General features: G+C 40.5%; 2 protein-coding genes across 11 annotated transcripts; one reads left to right on the top strand and one right to left on the bottom strand.

The window, feature by feature from the left end:
* Nucleotides 1-1,432: 1,432 nt before the first annotated feature.
* Nucleotides 1,433-10,366, bottom strand: agr1 (anterior gradient 1). Of its 2 annotated transcripts, none has more exons than XM_085384153.1 (8): nt 10,219-10,366; nt 4,918-5,042; nt 4,666-4,729; nt 4,341-4,393; nt 3,596-3,672; nt 3,431-3,494; nt 2,863-2,946; nt 1,433-1,794 (listed from the first exon to the last, which is right to left on the bottom strand). In XM_085384153.1, exons 2-8 carry the CDS (start codon nt 5,015-5,017, stop codon nt 1,745-1,747), a joined length of 492 nt encoding a protein of 163 aa, XP_085240279.1. In that variant the 5' UTR covers nt 5,018-5,042; nt 10,219-10,366; the 3' UTR covers nt 1,433-1,744. The 2 variants fall into 2 exon arrangements, with proteins under 2 accessions (XP_085240279.1, XP_085240278.1); XM_085384152.1 differs by lacking the exon at nt 10,219-10,366 and adding an exon at nt 5,481-6,041.
* Nucleotides 6,304-25,749, top strand: ift54 (intraflagellar transport 54). Of its 9 annotated transcripts, none has more exons than XM_085384146.1 (16): nt 6,304-6,569; nt 8,627-8,695; nt 11,142-11,303; nt 11,916-12,044; nt 12,290-12,700; nt 12,846-12,917; nt 13,281-13,304; nt 13,936-14,011; nt 14,237-14,254; nt 15,262-15,349; nt 16,246-16,335; nt 16,547-16,712; nt 16,799-16,835; nt 16,953-17,029; nt 21,619-21,836; nt 22,055-25,749. In XM_085384146.1, exons 1-16 carry the CDS (start codon nt 6,447-6,449, stop codon nt 22,218-22,220), a joined length of 1,926 nt encoding a protein of 641 aa, XP_085240272.1. In that variant the 5' UTR covers nt 6,304-6,446; the 3' UTR covers nt 22,221-25,749. The 9 variants fall into 9 exon arrangements, with proteins under 9 accessions (XP_085240272.1, XP_085240271.1, XP_085240277.1 ...); XM_085384145.1 differs by having other exon boundaries at nt 15,259-15,349; XM_085384151.1 differs by having other exon boundaries at nt 14,234-14,254; nt 16,577-16,712.
* Nucleotides 25,750-26,563: the final 814 nt, after the last annotated feature.

Raw genomic sequence — 26,563 nt, 5'->3', positions numbered from 1 at the left:
GTGTCTACTGAAAAGTAGACACACAATTGCCTCAGACATCTGCGCTGAATGTGGAAACACAGGAGAAAGTGCAACAGAGGTGTGAATAATTTAATCATTTCTCAGTGATCAGTTCCTCCAGTAGATGTTAATATTGAGGAATGGAACATTCTGACCCATTTAAAGTGTTTTCCTGTTTCTGTGCTTTTCTCTGAATTCAAAGAAACGCAGAGTGAAAGTGTATATTTTTTAGGATGGATCTTAATGGACATAAAAGAGTTTTGAGAGCTGACGTTAATGCAGGCTTGGGAAGCATTAACATGCTGTTGCCTTTCTGCTTTAAAAGGTAAAGGCACCATAGTGGAGCCATAACAATTAAAAGCAGCTCATTAATCCAAACTATGACAGTGGAAAACTGCATGGTGGCTATTTGTGGCAGTGCAGCATGGTCTCATTCTGTCTAGGTCTGAGTTATCTGATTTTTTTTTAACTTTGCAATTGTCTTCTCTGCTTTCAGAAGACCATTTAACAACTGAAGCAGAGACACAGCCTGAGATAAAATGCAAGGATTACCCAGGAACTAGACTGTAGATCAAACTGCCTTTGCAACGATATGAAGTCTGCTGAGCTTCAAGCACAGACTTATTTGTTTAACAAAAATATATCAACTCTCTCAACAATTAAAAAGGGGTATTTAATGTAGGTCATTTGATATGTTCAACATTATTATTAAAGTACTAAAAAACTACCTTTTTATTATTAGCATATATAACTGATCAGATTAAAATATCCCATCAATTAATATTTGAGTAAATTCAATTTCTCTGGAAAAATTCTCAACAGCATGAGACCCTGGTCAGCTATAGTACACTGCCATCTAGTGGCCAAAAATGACATGAAATCCTAGACACACTCACTGGCCATTTAATCAGTTACACTTTGTTAGTACTGGTTTGGAAACTCTTTTTCCCTTCAGAGCTGTTTTAATTCATCGTGGCATAGATTCAACAAGGTGCTGGAAACATTCCCCCAAGATTTTGTTGCATGTTGAGATAACAGCATCACACAGCTGCTGCAGATTTGCATCCATGGTGAAAATTACCTGTTCCCCCACATCCCAATGGTGCTGTATTGGATTGAGATCAAGAATCTAAATTGATGATCTCAGCTTTGTAACATGGTGCAGTAGCCTGCTGGAAGCAGCGATCAGAGGGTGGGTACATAAATGGATGGACATGGTCAACAGCAATACTCAGGCAGGCTGTGGTGTTTAAACAATGCTCAGCTGGTACTAAGGGGTCAAGAACATTTCCCCACATCATTACACCACCACCAGTACCATGAACCTTTGATACAAGGCAGAATGCTTTATTTTGTTTACATCCAATTTTTTGATATCTGTGATTTTAGCACACGTAAATAATACTAAATAATCAACACTATGTTTTCTAGTGATTCTCACGGAGTTCTTTTGCTCTGATGTAATATTCACTTTCAAATTAAAAGTCACAACAACACAGATCAACACTGCCTAATCAACTTCTTATGGAACAATACCATCATAAACAGTTCTAAATAAGCATTATCACTGTGTTTTTAATGAGTAGTTTAATTACATATTAAGTGTTGCATGAAAGTGAGAAAGACTGAAGATGACTTTCTTTTCCTTTATTTTGGTTTTATTGAGCACCAAAAGCATTTAAATTATTCAGTTCTGACCACTGAGCAGTCATGTGTGGAAGATGCTGAGACGTCCGGCACCACGTTAGAGTTCGCTGTGCAGCGGGACTTTGGCTTTCTTCATGTTGTCGGCCACTGTGGACAAAGAGGGGACAAATAAGAGGAAGGCAGTGCTCTTACATGAGTGAAGTAGTTCAGAAATGAAACCTAAACCTAAGCTGCAGGTTTAGGTTTCCTACTAAACCTAAACCTGCAACTACTTTTCCTTTACTACACATTTAATGGCTTCAACTTCTTATCCATCCATTCGCTTCTGCTCATCCTTTTCAGGGTGCTTCAACTTCTTATTTTAAATATATTTTTTCTTATGGGGTTTGTTTCAGAGATGGCAGATTCACTTTGTGCTTTTTAAATATATCTTGTTTTAAGGTTTTTACAGTTACAGGCAGGGCATCACAGTAGCGTGGTTAGCACTGTTGCCTCACAGCAACAAGGTCATGAGTTCAACTCCTTCACCTGGCCGGGGCCTTTCTGTGTGCAGTTTACATGTTCACACTAGGTACAGTCCAAAGGGTTAACTGGTGATTCTAAATTACCCACAGTGTGAAAGGTTGTCTGTGTCTCTGCATTAGCCCTGCAACCTGTCCAGGATGTACCCAGCTGGGATACACTATAGCCAACTCTTATTGTGTTTAGATTTTAAATATATTAAAGACAAATGTCCAGGGGACCAATAATCACAAGGTTTGGACCTAGAATAGCTCCATGAATGATTTACAGTAACATAACAGTAATCAGCAAAGACATAATGAATGCTGGTGCTTTAAGTGTGTTAATTGTGCTTTTAGTTTCCAGTGACAAAGCCATGATTTAATGATAATATATCGGGAAAAAACAGTGTCACATTCCTCACTTGCCTTCTCTTTTCCTCGTAAAAAATTGACTCTTTGTCCTTGCACTGCATTTGCAAACCTCCCACCTCTTTGGCTACTAGTGCTACAAGTCTGCTAAAGTTTCTCACTAACATCCACATGGAGCTCAAAATTCTTTCTGTCAGAACAATCTCATAAAAAAAAACTTCGTCATTTCTGTCAAAATATTGAGGAAGGGATAGGGTTCAAGCTGTGGGGGATTAGTGTGTCTGCAGTCTGCTGACAGGTGAGCTGTGCAAACTGTCATTAGAGAGAGTGAACAGTCACTCACGGCCTTGGATGTCACTCGCTGTGTAGGTGTAGAGGTGGTTGCTGTACTTTCCAGTAATGTCTGTGCGCACAGTCAAGGTTGGATCTGTAGAAAAACCACACACATGAACAGCTCAGGAAAGTAATCAGTATTATGTGACAGCTGATGTGCATTTTATAAACTGAATATGTTTCTGTAAAATTCTTTATCTAGAAAAATGAGTGAGGAAGCAAAAAGAACCTTGGGACTATCCACACCATTAGATCTGGCAGGGTTATGCATGCTTTTGTTATATCTAGACTGGACATCTGTAGACTGCAGTTAGTCAGTCATCTCTTGCTCATTTACAATTACTTTGAAATGCTGCAGCCAGATTACTGAAGGGACAAGAAGCAGAAGTACTCCAGTGTTAGTGTTAGTGGCCTTTCACTGGCTCACTGTTCATTAGAGACTCCACCATGAAGGGGCGCTGTTTGTATTTGAATGGTTTTATTCTGTGCTATGCTTGTATCTCTGTTCAACCTCAGACAAGGACAGTAAACAATCTGTTCTTCTATATTGAAATTATGTTAATAATGTAAGAATTTACCAACAAAGAGGATTCTGGGAACATAGTAACCGTCAGGTGCCAGATTCTTGTCTGAAGTCTCTTCCTGTGTATAACAATATAGTATTTATTGCACATGATTTTAATAATAAAATATTTATAGATATATCTATATTTTTTCTGCATATGTAACATATCTTTAATTACCACCACGTTGAGCATGATGAAATCCTCTTTTGCCATTTTCTGGATAGTCTTATCCGCAACAAATGCCTTCTTCAGGTCTGTCGAAATACTTTGGTTTAGTATTATATTTAGACTGGCTTTCAAATAATTATGAATGAATTATGAATGGAAATATTAATAAATGTATTCTGCCTATTAAATGTCAGAAGGAGGTAAAGCCTGTTAAGTTATTACAGACTGCATTTATAAAATTGCCTAACAAGTCAGAAACAAGTCTGGCAGGTTGGACCTTTAGAATATCACGTAGGGGAATACACAACACACTATAAATATATGAATCCTGTCTTGTTAAAATGAGGACACATTACTAATAAAAAATATATGCAACTTGCTGCAATCAAACAAAATGCTTCAGTGTTCTGAGACTTTCAGCGGGAGGATGCAGAACGGGCTGCTTTTGGTCCACCGTAGCAAAACTCAAAATTTAGAGCCAGACTTCACTCTGTAGGTGGTCTTCATTGTTTATGGGTTAAGAAATGCCAGTGGAGACTTCCACTGAGCTTATTTCACAAAACCAGCTGAGTGATTTATGAACATAACTCTCACATACTTCACTGCCTGCTTTGTGGGTATTACAGAATGCACCCATTGTGTTTCCCGGGAAAACAAACAAGCCCAAGTCTGAGTGAGAAAGACAGCGCAGGAGGTGCAAGCCTATATTTTTTAATATATACGCATACTTAATAAACCAAAGTAGCAGCAGTACCTTTACTGTGTGGGCAGTTGTCTTTATGATGAATGACCATGAGAGGTTTCTGACTGTGAGAGCAAAACCACAGAGTAAGAACTCAGTACATTCCACAACACAATAAACACAGTGAAGGGTGTGAAGGCAGTCTTACACAACCAAATGCCTTAGAAAGCAAAGTCCCCATGCTGGATTTACAGACAAATGAAGATTAAAGTAATAATGTGTTTCCCTTATGGAAAAGTAATGGAGCGTCATTCCAACGCAGAAAGACACAACAAAGGACTTATCCGAACAAAATAAACTGACATCCAGGACCTTTACCCAAGGTTTAGAGTCCTACCTCTTGGCCATTTTTGCTAGGCCGTCTTCATAATTTTGGGCCCAGTTAATACCACCTCCCCATCCTGCAGGCAGGAAATAAAAATACAGTGATAGGTCAACAACACTGCTGCATGTTCCCAGTACATTAACTATGTCCCCAAACAAGCAAAGTTCAGATTTTATTGTGTCTGACAGCTATACACGATCTTATGAAAAGGTTTATAGGACATTAACTGGAGCTGTGAATATTGACAAAAGTAGATTTGCCCACCTCTTGACAAGGACTGACTCTTCACTTTCTTTTTAGCTTTCTGGTCCCCGGCACTGGCACAGAGGCCAATGAGCAAAGCAAGCAAGACCCAGCGAAGCATTGTTCCTTGTCCTTTCAGAGAGCTGCTGTGAAAGTTGGCAAATGAGTTCCAAGGAAATTCAGTGACATTTATATTTAAATACAAAACACAAATCAGTTTTAGCCTGACTCACATTTGACAGATATCTAGAGCTGCACTGACTCACCAAACACACCTAACTACAAGGCGGTATGCAAGCAAGGAAGAATTCATTAATGGTTCACCTGAGACCATGTAAATAAAATAGTTTATAAGCTGTAATTCTACACATAGTTACCACACTTGTATTTGTAATGGGGAAAATATCAATTCTGAAATAATGTGAAAAAGTGTAATTTGAGATAATTATAATTAAGATTCCTTCATTTACAAATCATTTTCAAACCTTTAGTGAGGCATCTCACTAAAAGCTAGCTTTGAAAGGAATCATAATACTTTTTTTAAAAGTAAATGAAGGTATTCAGGTAGCAGGTAAATCTCTTACCTCGTCAATATGAAGCAACAAGCATCTGCTCTGACGCTCCTATGTGCGCTCTCTATTTTCAGATTTTCTTTTCTATCGAACTTGTCAAACAGGTATATCATATTAGGCTTAAAAAAACAAAACAAGCACGCACTGCCTTATTAAAAGCAATTGTACCGTGTAATGGGATTACACCAGCAGATAGGGAAGCTAGCATTAATTTGGTTATTATCCCTTCTGTAAGTTTAAAAACATATATATACTTTATGGGCTTTTACATGATACTTCAGTCTATGGATTAAGAATAAATAAATAACTCAAAATAACTTTTTATTTGAATTTGAATTTCGTTCTCTTAAAAAGTGTCACCCTGAAAGTACAGTTGTTCCTAAAACTGCTTCTATGAATCTTCCACGTGTTGGTATAAAGGAAACTCCCACTCCATGCCCGAATAAAGACAGGGATGTATGGCCCATTTTAATTTTAATCAATTTTTGGCCATAGTCTCCACAACTTATGGGGCAGAGTGAATTAATTTCTGTTGTTGCAAATACTGATACCGGAACTTGGTAAATGCTTCTTTACGCCTCGTGTACTCCGAGTACTGTATCTTTGTAGTCTGGCTTCCAAAACTTACAGTTGATGAATGGCCTATTTTATTTTGTATGTATATTGAATGCTTTTATCTAGTTGCTTCTCTTTTCAACCACGCTGTTCTGTTTTGGCGGAAATAATAAAGAATTTTCTATCTATCTACTTTGTCTAGCCATTTATCTAGCCGATTGTTAGTTGTTGCTATGGACACAAAAACCGCTTGGCAACTGTAAGCCCTTGGCGCAGGCGCAGTCCTCTTAAATGATGCACTGTGGGATTGCAGGACATTGACATAGCAACCAGGCGACAGAGTCACTAAGTTTTTCACTCCTAGTTAGTTTCGTGTATTTTTTCTTGGTTAAAAGTACTTAGCTTGGCTTTTTATTTACTACCATGAATGCGGCAGTGGTGAAAAAGACCCAGGACACGTTGGGCAAAGTGATAAAGAAGCCGCCGCTCACCGAGAAACTGCTAAGCAAGCCTCCTTTTCGATACCTGCACGATATCTTCAGTGAGGTGAGACTCAGCTGCTGACATTACACTCGAGAAAGCAAGCTGGATTTTATTTAAGGGGCGCGACACTCTTCTCAGAAGCCTAGCAAAGCCCAATGCCACTTCTAAGTTAAAAACACAGACACGGGAGCTAGTTAGCCGGCTAATGCATAAAAGTTAGCATGAAGCTAACCAAGTAAGTTCGCGAATATTACGGAACATTTTGTAAGCTCCGATTTCTGCGGCTCCAGATTGTCAGTAACACTAATCCCGATAGTCAAGGGGTGCATTAGCAATTCATTTAAATGACAGGTTGCGCTTTAGTTAATATGGTGGGTTAGCAAGTGAGCTAGCTGTTTCAGCAGCGTCGTCTTGTTGCTAGGCACGACCTGAGCGCACACACGAATCAACAAACCGTTTTCCCCCGCTGCTGGCTTAAAGGAGGGCACCTGCCAGTTAGGATGAACCTGTGCTAGGTTCCTTGAATCCGTCACGTTGAGAACACAGATGCTGATCAGCTTATGGTTCAGCTAAAAACAAGCACAGGCTGTGCTATAATTGGTGTTTCTTTGATTTCCCTTCATTTATTTAAAGCTGCTTGCAAGGCATGCATATATGATTAAGTTATAGCCGATGGCTTTCTGGGGTTTGCCAGGAAGATCTGTCTTCTGTGGCCTAGAGTAAAACACTCTCAGATGAAGAGAAGTGCAGATACAGATCAGGGTCAGTTACATACTCTCACAGGTATTTTATGTGCATTAGACAAGCAATTGTACCACGTGAGAGTTTTCTGGTTCAGAATGGGTGTAGGTTGTGATTACACCTGGCACTTCTGAAAGTAGAAAGCATTTTATTGTCCTGACTCCCTATGTGCTCTTTTCTGTTCTCTTTCCTCTGCCCCTCCCTGAGCGTGCTTCCGTTGGAGGATTTCTGTTAAAAGGGAGTTACTCCACTCTACTATCACAATGTGCTTGCTCATAGGTTGTCACTTGTTTGTTGGAGTTCTTTAACACTGTAGGTGATAACCCTACCATGAGGCAACTTTTGTGGGAATTTGGATTATACAAATAAACTTGAATGGAATTGAATACTGTTTCTCTTAGCCATTTTTAAATGTGATGTTTAAGTACGTGCATGAGAGAAATAACAGCCAGTATAATAGGATGAAAGGAAACAATATAAGTACAATAAAGGTGATTTTCCACCTCAGAACAGTTTTTTCCCTCCCTTAGTTAGATAAATATCATCATTGGCATTGTGAAATCTAAGATTACTGGAATTTTCAAAGAAAAGATTAATGAGTCTAATGTGTAAACAAAAGAGGCAAAAGAGAACCTTTCTTAGTTTTTAATTTTTTGGGTGGTTAAATGGCATCTATTTAATTAGGAGTCAGAAATGACAGGACAATATATGAATGTATTCTAATGTTGTCTGTGGCCACCCTTCCAAAGATCCATTTTGAGTAAGTACAACTGCTGCAATAGTATCATGGTTCTTTAAACACACACATACACACACAGGAAACACTGCATCATCTCCACGGCCTGTTGTCAGAGCCCTGTTGTTAGTACACTGCTGATCTTTATGATCAAACTTGCTTTGCTCACTTGCGGCTTCTTTCATTTTCTTTTTCAGCATTTTATATGCACAGTTGACTCCTTTTACATAAGGTGTCAAGCAGAGTAAAATCTCTTACGCTCTTCTCAACAGAGGTGCCAACTCATTCTCACCTGTTCAGCAGTCTTATATTTCACTCCAGGTTCATGCATATTTGATAAAGGGAAGAGTGTCGGCATGTTGGACTCCCCTCCTCTGACTAGGAATATGTCTGAATATGACTGTAGGGCATAAACTGCTAAAGCTATAAAGGTTTTTTTGTGGTTGTTGTGTTACTTTAATGTTTAGGTTAATGCTCAGCAAAAATTGTTGTTGTTTTTTTTAGCCCACAGGTGAAAAGCACTGTTCCTGCACATACATACAAACAGACTTCGGAGTGAACTTCTCGATGTACAGAAGCTAAAAATGGCATATCGTTGTAGTTTCATGTCTGTTTAAAATGACCCTTTTTCAACCATTTTCAGGTCATCAGGACTACTGGTTTTATGAAAGGCCTGTATGAAGAAAATGAAATGAAGTCAGACAGTGTAAAGGTACGTCTGTTTGACGGCTATGCTTAATAATATCACTAATTACAGTCTTTCCTTTGATTTGATTTTAATTGACTCTTTAATGCAATGGTGTTATGACCTAAGAAGCAGCCTTGCTCAATTATTAAGTCACACAGTCCTGTGTAATGACTGTGTGTGTGTGTGTGTGGGGGGGGTGTCAAACGCCTTACAAGAAAACAAAAATGTAAAGTTTTGGTAAAAGCTCATTCAGACATTGCTCTCAGTTGTGAAATGCTTAATCATAAGGCATAGGCTGATATTGTTACTGTCATCTTTTAAAGACTTGCCTTTTTCTCTACTTTTTAATGTCAGCTATGTATTTTATTAATTGCTTTGAATAGAGATTTCATAAAGGCATTAACACTGAAAAGCTCACCCTATTAGATGCGACACAGAAGGGCCAGGTGATTGCACCAGACACACGTCCTTATGTTATGCAGTTGGCAGCCTTCTCAAATGCAGCAGGCTGATGGACCAGAGGGGCTGTTTAGCTGGGTTATTAGTCTAGAGTAGAGCTGGGCGATATGAGATTTTTTCATATCACGATATGTTTTTTTCATTTCAGGCGATAACGATATCTATCACGATATAAGCCAAATAACTATATTTGTAAGATTTAAATGTGCCGTTGCTCACAAGTAAAATGTGAAATAATCAGCAGCTTGTTTTTAAATATTTATTTCCCATAATAAGTTCAACAGGGTAGATGTACTTAAGGAACATGAGACTTTTTCAGATAAATAAAGGCAAATATTGCAAACTACACAAAAGGCAGCCGCTAAAGCGTTTAAGTTTCAAAATAGAACAAATGAAACAGACTAAATTGTCAATTCCACTTAGAAACAAAATATTAATTCTAAAAATAAATCTTAGTTTGTTTTACAGAAGAACAGACAAAACTGACTAACTTTTGTCAATATCAAATAAACTGAGAACTAAAAGGAAATTCTCAATCTCTCCTTGTTGTATAGCTTAGCTTTTCAAACAGTTTTAACAGTTACTTTAGTCTGACAAAAGCCGAATGACGAATTAGCGCTTCCAGTCAGAGACTGAGACTACGTCCACACGTACACGGGTATTTTTGAAAACTGAGATTTTCCGTTTTTGTTTTAAAAAAATAATCCCGTCCACACATAAAGGCAGAAATGAAGGAAAACGCTGCTATGAACATGCCAAAGCAGCAGGTGGCGCTAGATTCCTAACCGTGCAGAAATGTTGGCCAATCAGAAGTCTAGAAGCCTCGGTGGGAAAAAGTAAACAAAGCTGGGGCATAGAAGCAGAACCGAGTCGTATGTGTGGAGGGACAGTAACTGTGTGTATATGTAAGCATTTAAACACTGCAGAGAGTAGAATTAACAGTATTGTAGAAATTCATTTCACCGAAACAATAACGTGGCGCACAGTGTGACGCATGCACCAGTTTATTGTATTTCCAGACTTGCTTTCGGCACAATTTACAGTGCACGCTACTCTGTTTTTTGTCAGACTTGAAATAGCCGAAATACCTTCACACTACGGAACTTCTATGGCTCTTCCGTTCGACAATCTCTCCGGCATTGGAACCATCATCTGTTTTCTCTTCGGTCACGCTCGGTTGATTTTTCTAGTCGGCACACTCATTTCCTCCATTATGCGCTGGCTCCATTACCCGCTGGCTGCTTCCCAAACAAACACACGTGCGGCTTGGCACTTGTGCTGTACCTAACAAGTCACGCGACGTGACGCTGCGGCTGTGATTGGTTCGGCTCTGCGCTACTGAATTTGGATCGGCTGACCTTTTTTTTTTTTTTTTTTTTTTTTAAGAGAACAAGAGCGGCGCGGTCTATCGCGATAGCTTAATTTCTCTATCGAGTAAAAGTTATATCGCGATACATATCGTTATCGTTCTATCGCCCAGCTCTAGTCTAGAGTAAGGTCTGTTTTATTAACATCCAAGAATTAAATCAAAGGAGTGTTTTTGTCTGTTCCTCCATTATGAAAGATGGTCCTTGTTAAAAATCCAGGTGTTCCATTTCACCTTTTGTCTGCCTTATTAAAAACAAGACTGATTGGCCCTTTGAGGTTCAGGATTTGAAAGCTAACAATTATACTCTACAAATGGCACAGTCACATTTACAATGTGTGGCAGACTTAAGATTCACACCCTGCAAAGTAAAATATACTTACTGTAATGTAAGTAGCATTATGAAGAAAATAGTGGTGTCAGAGTTAAAGGGTGGACACAAATGGTGATTATGGGCCAATTATAGTTTATTTGCATGCTATTTTATACCGGACTCAACCAAGATGCTCATCTAAGGCAGAAGTAACTTCAGCTAATCTCTGCAAAGATCCACATTTCTCAGATTGTTTAATCATCCTAAACTGTGTCCGAAAATGAATCTCGTTGGAGTTACCTCCTGTGCACTGTCACCCTTTTTCTTTCTAGGATAAGGACTCAAAAATAGCCTTCCTTCAGAAAGCGATTGACGTTGTGATGCTGGTCAGTGGCGAGCCCCTGGCAGCAAAGCCAGCCCGCATTGTAGCCGGCCACGAACCAGAGAAAACCAACGAGCTGCTGCAGGCCATCGCCAAGTGCTGCCTCAACAAGGTCTGTCTTATTAGATTACACACTCACGCTGAAAAGCTAAGTTAAGAACGCACTCTTATTTCACTAATTTATCCATTTTTCATGTTGTCTCTGTTATATCCGAGACACAAATGAAACTAGCTCTCCATTAAAAGGAAAATGAAGTATGTGTTATTTTTCACATCCAGATATTGCTCGATTGGGAAAACTGTCTGGCTGCCTCAGGGAGACATTGAAAGTATTTAATTGAACCCTGGAGATTGAGTGTAAACAGATGAGCAGATGCCTGGGGTTGTTGCTCCATAAATGTATGTATGTGGTTACAATTGCTGTAGTAATGGTATTTAATAGCAGCAAACAAATTAAGAACAACAACAAAAAGTAAAGCGAATTCCCACAAGCCTGACATTTTAATGAATAGTGAAGAACTGTTAAATGGGCTGTTTTTCCTGAATTGTGTTTATTTTTAATTTTTCCCCTTCAACCGAATCTTAGAGTTTTCAGATTTAAGGTTCAATCCAATCATAAAGTTTCTCCTTTTCAGGGACACTTTGGAACGTAGATGCTGTTTAAAGCTGTTCAGTGAGTTTTACTTTATCACATTGTCTGATCCTCCTGTACATTTAACTGCAGATGTCCAGTGATGACGCAGTGAAGCGAGTGCTTAAAGGAGAAAAAGTGGACATTAAAACCAAAGCCAGTACCTCTAGGTCCCAGGACAAGGAGAATAGGGAGGGACGGGAACATCATGTGGATAGAGAGGTGAGTCTTCTTAAATGGCATCCATTAAATAATCTAACACTTTCAGACATATTAATGTTTCTTCAGATGTCCTCAGAATCTATATTTTAACGTTCACACCAAAATACTGCAAAGAATTTTTTTGTAGCACACCTCAGAGATATATATATATATATATTTATATTTACATTTTTCAATAGGATTTAAAAAAATGATTAGGCCTACTGTGAACTGCATGATGTATAACTGTTAATATATTATTTCAGGAGAAGAAGAAGATCACAGAGCGCAGCAGCAGCCGGGACCAGAAAGACCCAGACCAGCCCAAAGAACAGGAGAGCCGACGCAGAGATGGAGAGAAAGAGCACCGTCGTGACAGAGAGCGCTCGGAAAAACACCATCGCAGCGAACAGGACCGCCATGCGAAAGACCGTGACAAGGACAAGAGTCGAGACCGGGAACGAGACAAAGACAAAGGACGAGTCAGGGACAGAGACAGAGAGAGAGATCGAGACAGGGAAAAGGACAAAGAGAGAGACAGAGAAAAGACAAGAGAGCAAGATTCTCACAGAGAGAGAGACAAGGAAAAACGAAGAGATCGAGACAGAGAAAAAGAAAGAGACCGACACAAAGATGGGGATGAGAGGAAGAGAAGTGGAGAGAGTGGAAACAGCAAGGTATGTTTGCAGCAAGGACAGCACACATTTCCCTTTTCCAGTCGCCGTTTCAGCTTAGAACATGTTAAATATACAGTGTGTGACTGAACAAATACATGAAAAACAACAGAATGTAGTTCTTACAGTTGTTTGTGTGTGCGTTCAGGTCCGAATATCAGAGGAACAGCAAAAACCATCCCCTGAAGAGCCCATTAAAACAGCCAAACCTGCACCAGCGGTAAGATCTGTATTTTCAGATATCTGACAAATCAAATCATTTCTGAGTTTCACAGACATTAATGACAGAGAGGTGCAGTGGTTTCATTTGCTTACGCTTGAATTATTAATCCTGACACATCACACGGGCTCATGAACTATTCTAATTTCTTTTCTGATTTTTTTTTTTTGCCTCTTATTCTTGCAAGGAACCAAATCCAGCTGAAGAGGTATTACTGCAGACGATTTAGTTTTTGAATGTAGTGGGTGGCTAGCTGCGTGGTTAAAGACTACTTCAGGCTGTAGTGTGGCAGATTGTGTTCCCTCACTCAGTGTGTAACTGATACATGTGATGATTGTGTGACTTGTATTTTTGTCTTCACAGCTCACAGAAGCAGCTGAGAACCAGGTAAAAACTCATTGAAAAAAGGTCTCAGTGGGATTTCTTCATTTCAGATCCACTACCAGTACAGTTACAAACCTTTTGATATTACTGTGTTTAAATACCTCCTGGGCTGTGTTAGAGGAAGTGAGTTCCCTGTGTTTCTGTTGTTTAGCTGGAGAATAAATGTTTGAATGTCTGAGTTTCGTATTTCTCCTCTAACACATCACAAGATGATGTCTTGGTGTGGCAGTGTGTTTGTACTGTCGCGTGTTGTTCAGTTCAGTGTAAAGCAGGGTTCACAGCTGGTTGACAAACATGATAAATTCTCAGTTGTCTGCATTTCTAGCTTTGCTTTGTTCTTACTAATCTTTCCTACATCTCCCTCGATATTGTTGCGGTCTGTTTGGGTGAGATATAATCTTAATGCCTCTGCAGTTATTATATTAAATGTTTGGTTTTGAAACTTTTGTACCTCGACACAGCCTCTTTTGTTTTTCAGGAGGGACGCAGCCCTTTTTTTTCTGTGTTATGTTAAAATGTTACTACATGACAAAGATTTCAGTTTTCAGATAAAATAATTAATTACAGTTACATCTGTGTGTGCTTGTCGTCAGTCATCCATTTTTTTTCTTTTTTGTGTTTTCCTTTAACACAGTCTGAGAGTCCAGCGAGAATACCTCGGCCTGCATCTGCCAAGGGGCAGCGGCGAAGACCCAAAATGGGAGATCAAGGTGACACCCGGCACCCCCTCCTTCAGCTTTATTCATTGACAGCAAGAATATATATTTAATAATTAATAAAAATGTGGCAGAAAGACTTTTTAGTTTGATAGTTTTCTTTTTACGCTTCAATAATAAAGTAACTTGCTCATTCGCCTTGCTCTTCCACTTATCCTTTTCAGGGATTACATTGTTGTGTAAGTAATACATTTTTTTTTATTTGTTTCCCTGCAGAAGAATCTGACAGTGAAGGCGGTAAGTGCTTGCTCTCTTTTATGAGTTCATTTAAAGAAAACCAAAGTTTTTAAGTTATTCCATGAAATCGGTCCCTTAAAAAAAGGTCAACATAAAAGGTTAACTCAGATACTGATTGAACATTAATTGTGTGCATAAATCAATCGAATTACTCTCACAGTAACACCTTTAACAAACCTTAGCAGATACATTAACTACCTCTGCGGTGACAGTAGAAGGTATGAAATAACTTGATATTCCGGTCTGAGTAACAAAGTGAGCCAGTGACTGAATGACTCGCTTACCGTTTAACAACGATAAATTTTTTTTTTTTTTTTTGTTAAAACCTCTGAACAAGTCGTTCAGGTTTGTTTGTGAAGGTCAATATTAAATACAGCGTTTCAATGGGACCCAACCCAAACTCACCTGCATGCAAATGAATAGGAGCCACACCTGTGGGAAAGATAACAGCAGGACAAATAGCCCCATGAAGCAATTATGGTTTATAGAAATTCCAGTCAGTCTTCACATTTCAGCAGAGCTACGGTAAAAATGCATTTTTTTTTATCTGTCCGTGGAAGCTTTGACAATGAGATTTTAAAGCCTCGTCCTGTGTGCTGTACCACCTGCACCAGGCAGTAATCTGCCCTCTTTTGCACCTGTTTTGCTTCTGACTGCACTCTGTTTGAAAGAAAGGTGTAGTTTAGTTTGGCGTGGTCAGAAATCACGAGAGCCTCACCCAGCAATGGTGTCAAAGGAGCTTGAAGTATACATCAGTGCATCCAGGTGAGAGTTTAAGCCACTGGAGATCTGAAAGAATAAGAGCTTTAGTTGATGCTAAATGAGTCTTTAAATCATATCAAAGATTTTAGGAGTTTTATAATAGAGCACAAAGCTAGCTCAGGAACATTGGTGCATATTTGGTCATGCAGTGTTTTATGACGAGTCAGAATACAAAATGTTGTTATGGGAGGGATTCCTGTTATGTTATGCAAAGCGAATTATTATCTGTTATTTTTCTTTAGCAGATGGAGATGTTCATTTATCCCAGAGACCTGTTCCTCAAGAAAATGGAGAAGTTGGAGGATCGTCAGCGTCATCTGACATGGCTTCCAGGTCTTTAAAGTTAACACTGTCACTAATGAGCCACTGTGCATGGTCACATGCAGATGCTATTCAAGTTACATGTTTTAGTACTGAAGTGGATTTTGTGTTTGTCATAAAACACACACATAGAAAAAGTTGTATTGATTGAGTGGTAGTTACACACATGAATACTTTCAGGAAGTTTTATGACATGTAATTTCACAGTTGCAGTTTAGTGTATGGTAACCAGTTAATATTTTAACATACCATTAGCGAGGTGAGATTTCTGGACATTAGCCTTATTTGTCAATGTTTGGGAGGTCCGAGGAAAAAAGAACAGAAGTAGATTGAGAGAAATGCTTCCTTGGACTCGTTCTGAGGCGCTTTATCACAGTGTACTGAGGAAGAAGTCACTCTGTGGCTGTTTTAGGGTTGGAACTTCTTTAGGACACATGCCTGAAGATCCTGTGGGATGAAACATTGCTTTTGCGTGTTTTAGGAATTAAATGATGACATTAGAGCCAATATTGTCCGGGCTTTTTCCTCACCTAAAAATGTTTGCTCTTTTTTCTAATGCTGGTCCACACTTTGGACCTATTTCCTCACCACAGGGGAACCATGAAGTGTTTATGATGTCCACTCTACCAGCATGCCTTATCTTATAGGTGCCAATCATTGTGTTGCTGGCACTTGAAGGTGCTGGTACTGAGCTCTACACGATATGACCATATCATGCAATGTTATGCACAAACCTCCAGTAGACTTTACAGTTTGGATTATAAGGAGAGGAAACGATTTGATTGGTTGGTGGAACAGCTGTGGTGCAGCAGCATCTGTTGCTGTTCTCAGTTTTGTTTATAAAAAAATGAAATGTAAAGCTGTCTTTTAGATTATGGTTGATTTTTTTTTTCTCCATTCTTCAACAGTAGACAAATAGCACGACCCAGCAGTGCTCGCCCAGCACCTCCTCGAGTCAAGAGACAGGAAAGCTACACTGATGCGAGCCCGGCTGAGAGGTGACTTCATCATTCATATTCATTAATGTTTCTTATGTTCAGATTATGCTGTGTGACATCATTCTTCGCCTAGTTTAGTTCCTACTAGATGTTGAGCCCGTCTAAATGGTTTTTGAACAGTGGAGCAGTGCAGCAAGTCTAACCAGTCACACAGCAGTCAAGCAACATGAATCTCTCCTCTTCATGCTCCTGCCTTTTAAATCTTCTTTAGAATGAGTCAGCCTCTTTGTTCGTCTCTAAGGCTCTCTAGTGCCAAGCCCTCGGCACCCGTCATCATGGATGGAAAAAAGATCGCGGAGGAAGATGAGGATGATGATGAACAGTTTCTTGTGGAGGAGGCAGTCCCTCCACCCTCAGGTGCTCCTGAAGTGGAGGTGGTGAGTGACTTGAACAGTAACTTTTTCATAGAAAAATCTAAGCAAGGAGTAGTTACTATATGTTCTGTTATTCTTATCTATTACAGGAACCTACCCAAGAACTAGACAAAGATGAGAAACACGGTACAGAGCTACATTTAAAATATATATATGTGTGTGTGTTTGTGTGTGTGTGTTTTTAATTCCAGCAGTGCCTCATTTTCTTCTGAATCTCCTGAAATTACTTTTCTCTAACTGTAGGTGGCCTCGTGAAAAAGATCCTTGAGACCAAAAAAGACTACGAGTCGTCCCCGGTGTCCCTGAAATCTAAAGAACAGGTACTGGCCGTGTAGAAGTATTTCGCTTTTGTCCACTAGAGGGCAATATTAGCCTGGCTCTTACCGAAAAACTAGTCTCACCAAAAACCTGGGTTGAACCTTTCTGCCATCTCTCTCAGTCATTCTTTCTGGAAAGCTTGCTCCTTGGGAACACGCTCTTACCACACCGAAAAAACACAGCGCAACCCTGGTTATTATCAAAAGAAAGATATAAACAAATGAAGTGGGGAGGTGTAATTGCACTGCCTCGAAACCACAAAAATGTTCCCCATCAGTGAAGCTGAAGGGCTAATCACCAAACAAGCAAGTATGGGCCTTAAAGGACCACACACACAATTAACACACTCATCAAGATGTCTGGAGCAAAGTGAGCTTGTTTTCTTGGGTTGCCCACTATCTCAAGTTACATACTGCTTTATTTTGTTAAAAGCATCTACAATCCTTGAAACAGGCTTTTTTTTTAGCTCGTGCCCTCTATTTTTTACACGTCTTTATACATATACATGTTTTTTTGATGTGTGTTTTTGTTTTTTGGGGACTGGTGGGTTTCGCACACAGATCAGAAGCGCTCGGTTTTATCGTTTTTTTGTTTTGTTTGTTTGTTTGTTTTTCTATTTTCTCCTCTTTGACTTTTAGTCTTCATAATATACACGATTGACCAGTTTTCTCAAGGTGACATGCTTCTGCCATTGCTCACGTTCGACATTTCCCCACAGTGAGCCTTTATATCAGCCAGCGAGAGACTTCCATCAATATTTGGAGTATCAGACAGTGTGAAGCTTGCAGTTTGGTCTGTAGTCCATGGCGTGAGGTGGTGTATGCTGTCTGCTTTGGGTGGTCCACTTCACTGAAGCTGACCACCCTGCCTCTGATGGATGCACTGTTTTGGCCTGTAACTCATGCAAAAACACCCTGCTGATCTATCTCTTCCAAACTGTGACTTCAGGCATCATCCCTCATAACTCACACCTGCAGGAATGTTTTGGCCCAGCTTTTAACAAACCTTACTGTTGTGCGAGCGTGCACATGTGCAAACAGACACTCACAGAGGAAACCTTCAGAATAACCGGCTCTTTGAGTAACGTGAGCGCACGCTTGCGGAGATTATTCTAATTTTCTTAATGTAGCCTCCTCAGATTTCAGGGGCCTCCAGTCTGCCATCCTCGACTCTCCTGTGTGATCTGCAGTCGAATGTTCGCCCCTCTGCCGCTATTGGCTTTTCCTCGTCAGCTGTATAAAGAACTATAATGACTTCCTTCCTGACATGAAAGGGTGGAGAGGTCAGCTTAGAGTAGACTTTTTTTCTTTTATTGTAATCACAGTAAAATGCGCAGGCACAAAAATGTAAATATTGAGTTTCATTGGTGTGTGCAGTTTGAAATTATGCTGCTGCAAGTGGTATTATTTTAATACCCGTATTTAAAAACAGTGTCTGAGTAAGTTGCAAGTCACACTGATTTAGCATCAGGCTCAGTACGCACATCCTGGCCTTTTTGTATATTTGAAGTCTTTATTCTGTCCCACTTTGTTAGTCCTAATTTAATTGTGTTCTTTCTCTGCTGATGTAAATAAAGGGAACACTTAAACAGCCAAGTGATTATATTTTGCCGTGTCCCAGCACTGTGTGCGTGTCTTTGCTGTATATTTTTGGGGATGACCTTCCTCATGACCTCTTGGTGGCCTTGTATATTATTCCGAGATGGTTCTCTTTCTATTTAGACAGAATCCGCTCCTTGCAACAGCTGCGTTTTCATAAGAATTTTTGTGTACTTTTTTTCCCCCCATTAAATTAGCCTTGATGAAGGTTTGTAGTGTATAAATAAACCCCGTGGCATACAAATGGATGGCTGTTGAGTGAGAGTCACGGAGCAGGAGGGCCAGAATACTCTCTGCAGAATTGTCAAGAAAATAAATACTCGGCTCTCCAGACCTGTGTCTTCATAAACATGGAGCGTTTTTTGTGGAAACATGAGGAAATGACCCCGTGGCATTCCATTAGTCACATTACTTTTTTAGAGGTCATATTGACAGGTTTTGGTCAGGTTTTTGAGTAACCTACCTGAAGGCAGCTGAAAATTGTTTTCTGGCTTGAACTCCACCTTGATGATATATTTAATACCTTCAAAGCCGTCGCTCCATGAGAACCTTTTAAAGATTATGAAGCTTTTTTAAAGCTCAGTTTCCATTTTCCGGTTGCTGCAGTACAGCCAGCGGTCCCCTGGAAGTTTCCTCTCACTTCACCTGACACCCCAGGGGTTTGCTCCTCGATGTCTCCCCAGTGGGCCACAATGACCTTCTAACAACATCCTGTGACCTCATTTTTTTCCCCTCCTTACTTCACTGACTTCAAACTATTTTTATGATCTAGCAAGACTTCTGAATAAACTTTTAGGAAAACTAACCCTAAATCTCATTCTGTGATTACGCTTCCTGGCCCACCTCTCGGGTTTTTTACAGGAAAGCAGCTGACATCTGCTGTGACGGTAATAGCCAGGTTTGCGCTCTCTTCTAAGGAAGCTGATGTTACGCCATCAGTGACACAGCTCACGTCTAAATCATTGTTTTCCCAGTTAATCAGACCCTAAAGATTGCTGTGCCACTGACAGGCTCCATGTTTACAAGCCATTTTTCATGTCAGAGGATTCTTTGAAGAATGTTTTTCTCCTACGCCAGAAAATCCCCACAAGCGCTCCATAAATCACATTTTTGCATGCATTTCCTAATTAAGCTCATTAGGCATGTGATGACTGAGTGAATTTTACTTTGTATTGTACCTCACCATGTCATAATCAAGTGTTTGGAGATTTTCGGGTCTGCCGTCCCAACTTTTGAAGGAGGTTTTTAAATGTAATGAATGCAGCTCCACGGGACAGAGAAAACGTTTAAACCTTCGAAAAACCTCCTAAAACCTCTTTGTTTTGAGTCCACAGCCACTTCTTTGGCATCAGCCAAAGGTCGTGTCTTCCTTTTGCATCGTGCTTTTATCGCCGTCTAAGATAATGGGAAAACCTGCCCCTTTCCTCCTCTCTCGCCCCTGCGCCTCTGCGGTCACCTTGTCTAAATATTGTTCTGTGATCTGGGTGAGAAGAAGGAAAACTAGGAGCACACAGGTCTCGCAGACACCAACGGAGACCTCCATAAAGCTTGATTTATATCTACATGGACAGAGTGCGCATGTACAAGGGGTCATGTTTTCATGCCAAGTTTTTTATTTTCCAACAGAGAAGAAGTGGTGGGGGTGTGGAGGTAGCATGGGGATGGCAAACAGAATGAAGCCATGGGTCCCGTCTGGGCTGTGCAGACCAAACCGCAGCCAGGCAGGCCGAATGAACCATAGAGTATTTGTCTAGCTGCAGGGTTCATGGTGCGCAGTGGAAAGCCACCCACCTTGTTGGGGGGACCAGCAGGCCAAGGCATTTCAGCCCTCACACTCTTGCGCTACCACAAAGGAACAGCAGAGCGAGGTCGACAGAAGTGTGTGCTTTCCCTCTGCAGAGAAATGGTGGCAAACAATAATGTTTGATGTCATTTCTGCTGTGTGGTCTCGTCTAGTCGAGCTGCTTTTCAGAATTGTAATTAGTGAGGCGATTGGTTTGTTTTAAGAGGTGCCTTGATAAGGCAAAAGCTACAGTGCCAGCTACGCCAACCATATGTGCTCCACTGCTCAGCTGGGGGCGTGACAGTCGGTGTGTTTGAATGAGGAAGCTGTCATTTAGTTTGCACTGTGCTGCAACTATGAATTCCTCTGCCTCGTGAAGGCAGGTGCTGCCATTTGTGAAGCCAAATAGCATAATTTGGGCCAAGCTTGAAAGGAGGCATAAGTGTAGGAGTTGTTACTTAATACTTTAGTAAAATAACCCCACTGCCACAGCCTGTTACTAAAATAAACAGGACTTAAAGACCAAGTTTGCTGGTGGGGGTTGTTCACTGTATGCTTCGTCTGATCCTCTGGTTGGTGTGTGTGTGTGTGTGTGTGTGTGTGTGTGTGTGTGTCTGTAAGGTTGCAGTTTGCAGTGCTTTCAAATTACGCACACACATTCAGGCCTCGCGAATCCCAGCTGAGCAAACATCCTTGGGTTTGCTCCTTACCGAGGGAGGTCCCTCCCTGATACCTTCCCCTCCTTTTCTCCATCAAGGGTCTGAGTGTAATTGACATAGAGCGACCCCCACCCCCCCCACCGTCCACTTTAGCCGCACACCATACACTGGAAGCCTTCAGCAGCCAGTCAGCCCCGTCCTCCTACTTTAACCAACACAATTCAGCAGCACCTTTGATCTTTATATATACAGCTAGGTTGGTAGAATTCCCGCCTAACATTTTTAGCCTTGAAATCCCAAACCACTAAATGCAGCCCTGCTCTGGCTCTGGATATTTGAGACTTTGCTGAAAAAGGTGGAATTCCTAAAGAGGGTTTATTGTGTATTGGTCTGGGGACACACAAGTGATTTGTGTCTGTTTGAAACATTGCTGAGTGGGAAACCGTCCCACGTCATCAGCTTGCGTGTGCTTAGAATCTGATGTTTGCAAGTTTTGAATTCAATGTTTTTAATCCACCCGACCTCACCTGTCGTACCACCTTCCCTTTCAGAATTTGGTGTCTGAAGCAGCGCAGAAAAAGGAGCGGGATATGGTGACAAAAGAGATCGAACGGCTGCGCTCATCCATTCAGCTGGTGTGCCGTAGTTCCCTACCTTTAGGCAAGATCATGGACTACATCCAGGAGGACATGGATGCCATGCAGGCTGAACTGCTTTCCTGGCGGCGGGAAAACAAGGAGCACGCACAGGCCTTGCTGCAGGAGCAGAGGTTCGGTCACCGAATAATTAACACACTTTTTAATCTTTGTGCTGTTTCCAACACCAGATCACACACACACACACATTTGTGATTCTAGCTATACTCTTTTTGTACTCTTACAGTCAAAAAAAAGAAAGACGACTATCAGTACTTCACAAGCTGCTAAGTCATCTTCTGCTTTCATGCACACAATTATTGTATCCCTTCTTTGTGTGTGCGTGCTGCAGAGCGACAGATCGGGCAGTGGAGCCTCTTAAAGCTGAGCTAGCTGAGCTGGAGCAGCTGATTAAGGACCAGCAGGACAAGATTTGTGCTGTACGGTCCAACATACTGAAGAATGAAGAGAAGATCCAGAAAATGGTGACTGGAATCAAGGTCTCCTCCAGAACCTGAACAAGAAACAAGATGCACAAGAAAACCCCCAAAAATGCACTGAACATTCAGGTGGGAGTGGGTTCTCATTCAGAATAATGGTAAGGCCATTTTTCTTGGAGGTGTTGTGGAATTACGGGACCACTTTTAGGTTTTCAGACCAGGAGATGGACCCAAATATATTCCTACTCCACTTTAAGATATTGGTACTTGAAAGGGCCGCTCAACGGTTTAGAGGTCTGAAACTGTTCCCAAAAAACTAGATGATGGATTGGAAAAAGTGGATGATGCTGGAGACATAGCAGCTGAAAACACTGACAGATGAATGAATAAATAAAATGCATCTTTATGATCTGCACACTAACGTAACCCAATCTTTGGCGCTTCTTTTGAAATGGTGCCTTCGTGCATTGAGCCAGTGCACAGCTCACAACTTGAACATTACAGCAGAAAGCTGCACATTCATCCACTGGACCAAATTTGAAATGTTTCCTCGTTCATTTAATCACCGAGTTTTTGAGGGCGTGGTGCACTCGGCATGTTATTCTTGTGAGCACTTGATATTTGACATGCAGTTTGACCGGAGTAGTGAGCAGACCCGTAACAGTAATTAAACATACTCACGGCACATCCAGCTGATTGAAAGCAGGAGGAACGTTTAGATAGAACGTTTACATTTTCTACAAAACAATTGGACGCTCGTGGAGAGGCCTGGAGTGGAGCTGATAACAACGCGTGTTACATGAATGTAGTGTCTTGGCATGAATTTGTCCAGTAACATTTTCCAACCTTTTAACATTTCATTGACATTTACAGTTTTCATAAACCAATTTTTTTTTTACTGTGTTAAATCGAAAAGAAAAAGAAGACTGCTCTGAAATTTTCTCTACATCAGTTTCACACATTTTATTCAACCATCTGTGAGAACTGTCACAGTCAGCTCCGACACGAAACAGGCTTTACTCTGCCAGCTCACTAGGGATGGGTATCGTTTAGGTTTTATCCGATACCGGTGCCAAATCGGTACTTTTGAAACGGTGCCGGTGCTCAAACGGTGCTCAAACCGGTGCTTAAAGAATGGAGAACACAAAATTGGTCCAAAAACCTCTCATGTTCAGCTGTTTTTTGTAAAAATATAACAATGTTAGCCTTTTCTGCAGCTATGGGGCATATATGGCATCACTCTTGGCTGGAAGCAGTGCTTAAACAATGGAAAAAACACAAACTTTGTCCTAAACCTCTCATGTTTAACTGTTTTCCACTTTTTCTTTGGTCATTTTAGCCTTTTTAGCCAGGGTGAAGGGAGTATCTGCCATCAAACAAGAGGACAGCCGCATGTAGCTATGATGATGTTTGCTAGTTCACCTTACATGCATTAATGTAATAACGTGGTTAGCCTACTCAACGTAAATTAGCTACTCACGCAGAGAAGAACGGCTGCTGCCACCATCATCCGTCATCATTTCTGCTACACTGGCAGGGCTAGGGGCCAGGACTCTCCTCTTCGTGTTTTTGGGGGATGTTGCATAACAGGCAACCCACCCGCAGTAGATGTGCTCGGTGTGAGGTCTCGCAGCAAGCTATCAAATACGGCGCATTTCTGGGCTTTTAAAAAAAACGCTATGCGTCACCAGGTGTTTCATCAGATTTGAGGTGTTACCTCCTTTGACAGTATCACAGTATCAGCTTAAAGCACTTGTTGCTGCTGAGTTTGCATATTTTGCTGTGAAGTACAGCCAGACTTTTGACCGCTTCGCCTTGGACATTTTTAATCTGTAGCTCTGCTCTAACAGAACGTACGTACCTGGCCCCGCCTACTATCCTCGGAAACGTAAAATGATTGGCTAGAATCTAAAGTGTATCACAGCTCAGGAAAAAAAAGCACCGAAATAAAGCACCGAAATGTGCGCTGCTTTTCGGTCTGGTTACTACCGTTTATGTCAGAACCGGTGCCATCATGGCACCGGACACCGGTACCCATCCCTACAGCTCACTAGTGCAAAGTCTGTGTAATGTCTGATGTCCCCCTGTGAGAAAAGTAGATGTGAGCGGTGATTTCAAAGTGAGTCAGTGAGTGTCACGCATCCTGCCTCCTGCACGCTTTAACCAGAGCAAACCTTCATCTGACCCAAACTGTGAGCTCACAGTTGTGTGTGCTGCATGTGGGAGAGGACACCACCGGCAATATCTCGAGTCTTCGTTCTTTAGCTGTTATCCGAAGGTCATGAGTGGAAACTGCTTGCGCTACTTTAAAAACACTCTTCCACTTTTGAGGCACTGCTGCACTTTGATTAGAGCGTTTTTAGAAAAAAGCTTTTTGCAATAAGCAATGTTCACACTCTGTCGTATTTCTAACTCTTTTATAAATACACTAAGCTTGTATACTTTAAAGGAAAAAGCAGTGAGCATGCAGGGGAGCCACCATCTTGTACTGTCGTACTGCCAAACTGATAGGAAGTTTTGTAAGCTTTCTCTATACATTGAAAAATATGAATTCATATTTTACTAGCTTCCTTTGCAACTTGTAAGAAATGCTTTGCACTAATATGAACATTGCTGGACTTGTAGTAAGTTGGATAGTAGAGATGAGAGACTGAAACTAGATCCTGCCTCAGTTTCCCTGAAAATGTTGGTATTGAAAAGGTGAAAAAAAGAGTCATCCAAATGTGAATGAAACAAAAATACAAACTTTGCGTGGCTGCTGAGTGAAAGTGCGGTAACCACACACACACAGAAAGTAATTTACAGTAATTTTACAGTTTTTAAGACTTGTACACAGCTTGTTATTCTGGTTGGTTCTGCTGCACTTTTTCTTCCCAGAAAACACAATTACACAGAAAATCACTGCTGGAAAATAACACTTCCTGTGAAATGTAGGTGATTTTGATGAATGGAATCCATTACACCTTTTCTCCATCATAACCACTAAATGCAGTTTTTACAGAACTAGATGCTTTATTTCATATGCGAATGTGGCGACTTGTACACTGCACAGCGACTCCCTTTCTCACAAATATTTACACCACCTAAATATTTATTTTCTGCCCAGACTAGGATTTCTGCCTGCCTTACCAAACCTGTGGGTTAGCAAACTTGTGGCTGACACAACATGTGGGCTGGGAGTCATTGGTGGAAAAATGAGGCTTGAAACTAGAACAGAAAGCCAGTGAGCAGACATTTGTAGGCTCTGATGTTAATTTAAACTGCATTCGTGTTTGTAAGGGGAAAAATATAATGTGGCTGTCTTTTAAAAACGTGGCACTCTACATTTTAACTTATCAGGCAAAATACACTGTAATTTGACTTATCTCCATATTTATATCAGTATTATAAAAATAATACATTGGAAAACTTACAGGAAATGTTAGCGTTCTGAAAAATGTCATTTCAAAAATCTCATCTGGAAAAGTGGGAACCCGCATGCTCATTCATTATATTAAAAGGCTTTTTATCGTGTACACTATAAACTGTACATTATGTATATGTGGAGACTGTATCATAGTTCAAATAATTATATAATTTTGTAGTGGAGTGAAATAAATGGTTACATTGCAATAAAGAATTGTCTCATTTTTGTGTGTTTTTGTATGAAGTTTGAAGATGTTAGCTTGGTCTAGATTATTCCAGAATAACATTGGTATCATTTTTTTCATTTCATTTATATGTATTTCTTTTTTAAAGATTTTTGATACTCACACCCTCAAGCAGACTCTTATGTGAAAGACTCGTCCAGCAGACCATCCAGTGACATCCAGCAACTTTCTACGGCAGCGCTGTTACAGACATCTTTGTAAGACGCCCTTTAGCATCACTTTCACAGCAGCTGAGCCTTTGTTTTGCAACCTGCAGATTTAGCTGAAGCTCCTTTTGCAGAAAGACTTCAGCACACGGCGCTAAAGAAGGCAAGCCTCAGTTGTGCGTGTCTGTTTAACGATGCAGTGCAGGACACAGCAAAGTGACTCAAGACATGTCAGACAAATTCAGAGCATTTTTCTCTGAATTTATACAAAGCTTAGAAGCTCCTTTGCTTTTGAGTTTCACTAATCTTGGAGACAAATGAAAATAAAATCACTTTTGCGACTTTAATCTGTGGATAAAACACACAAGTATCCTGTTTAATTAAATTATAATTTAAAATGATCGTGTGTGTGAGAACTAACCTGAGTATTTTGGCAGATTTTGTGTTATTACTGACCACCATGACTAACACTATGAAACTAGCTGAAGTGCACTTTTTTAACCATGAGCAGGTTTCCATGTTCAGCGATGGCAGTCTGTAAACAGTCCGTCCTCCTATGGGGCCACATGGCATTTATTTTTAGAGCACCACCAGGACCTCAGTGTCTGTCAGCAGGCAGCATAGA

Source organism: Rhamphochromis longiceps, linkage group LG16, assembly GCF_057381845.1.
Source record: "Rhamphochromis longiceps isolate RC_006_pf linkage group LG16, R_longiceps_female_GT1.1, whole genome shotgun sequence".
NCBI lineage: Eukaryota > Metazoa > Chordata > Actinopteri > Cichliformes > Cichlidae > Rhamphochromis > Rhamphochromis longiceps.
Note: the sequence above shows the minus strand (reverse complement) of the source record. Positions and strands in the feature narration are given on the sequence as shown.

Excerpts from the sequence above, each read along its gene's own strand:
- ift54 (XM_085384143.1), top strand. The coding sequence starts at position 6,447 with ATGAATGCGGCAGTGGTGAAAAAGACCCAGGACACGTTGGGCAAAGTG. Across the intron at positions 13,305-13,935 it reads CAGAAGCAGCTGAGAACCAG|TCTGAGAGTCCAGCGAGAAT; the intron begins GTAAAAACTCAT and ends CCTTTAACACAG. Across the intron at positions 14,012-14,233 it reads ACCCAAAATGGGAGATCAAG|AAGAATCTGACAGTGAAGGC; the intron begins GTGACACCCGGC and ends GTTTCCCTGCAG.
- agr1 (XM_085384152.1), bottom strand. The coding sequence starts at position 5,581 with ATGATATACCTGTTTGACAAGTTCGATAGAAAAGAAAATCTGAAAATA. Across the intron at positions 2,947-3,430 it reads TCCCAGAATCCTCTTTGTTG|ATCCAACCTTGACTGTGCGC; the intron begins GTAAATTCTTAC and ends GTTTTTCTACAG. Across the intron at positions 1,795-2,862 it reads AGCGAGTGACATCCAAGGCC|TGGCCGACAACATGAAGAAA; the intron begins GTGAGTGACTGT and ends CTTTGTCCACAG.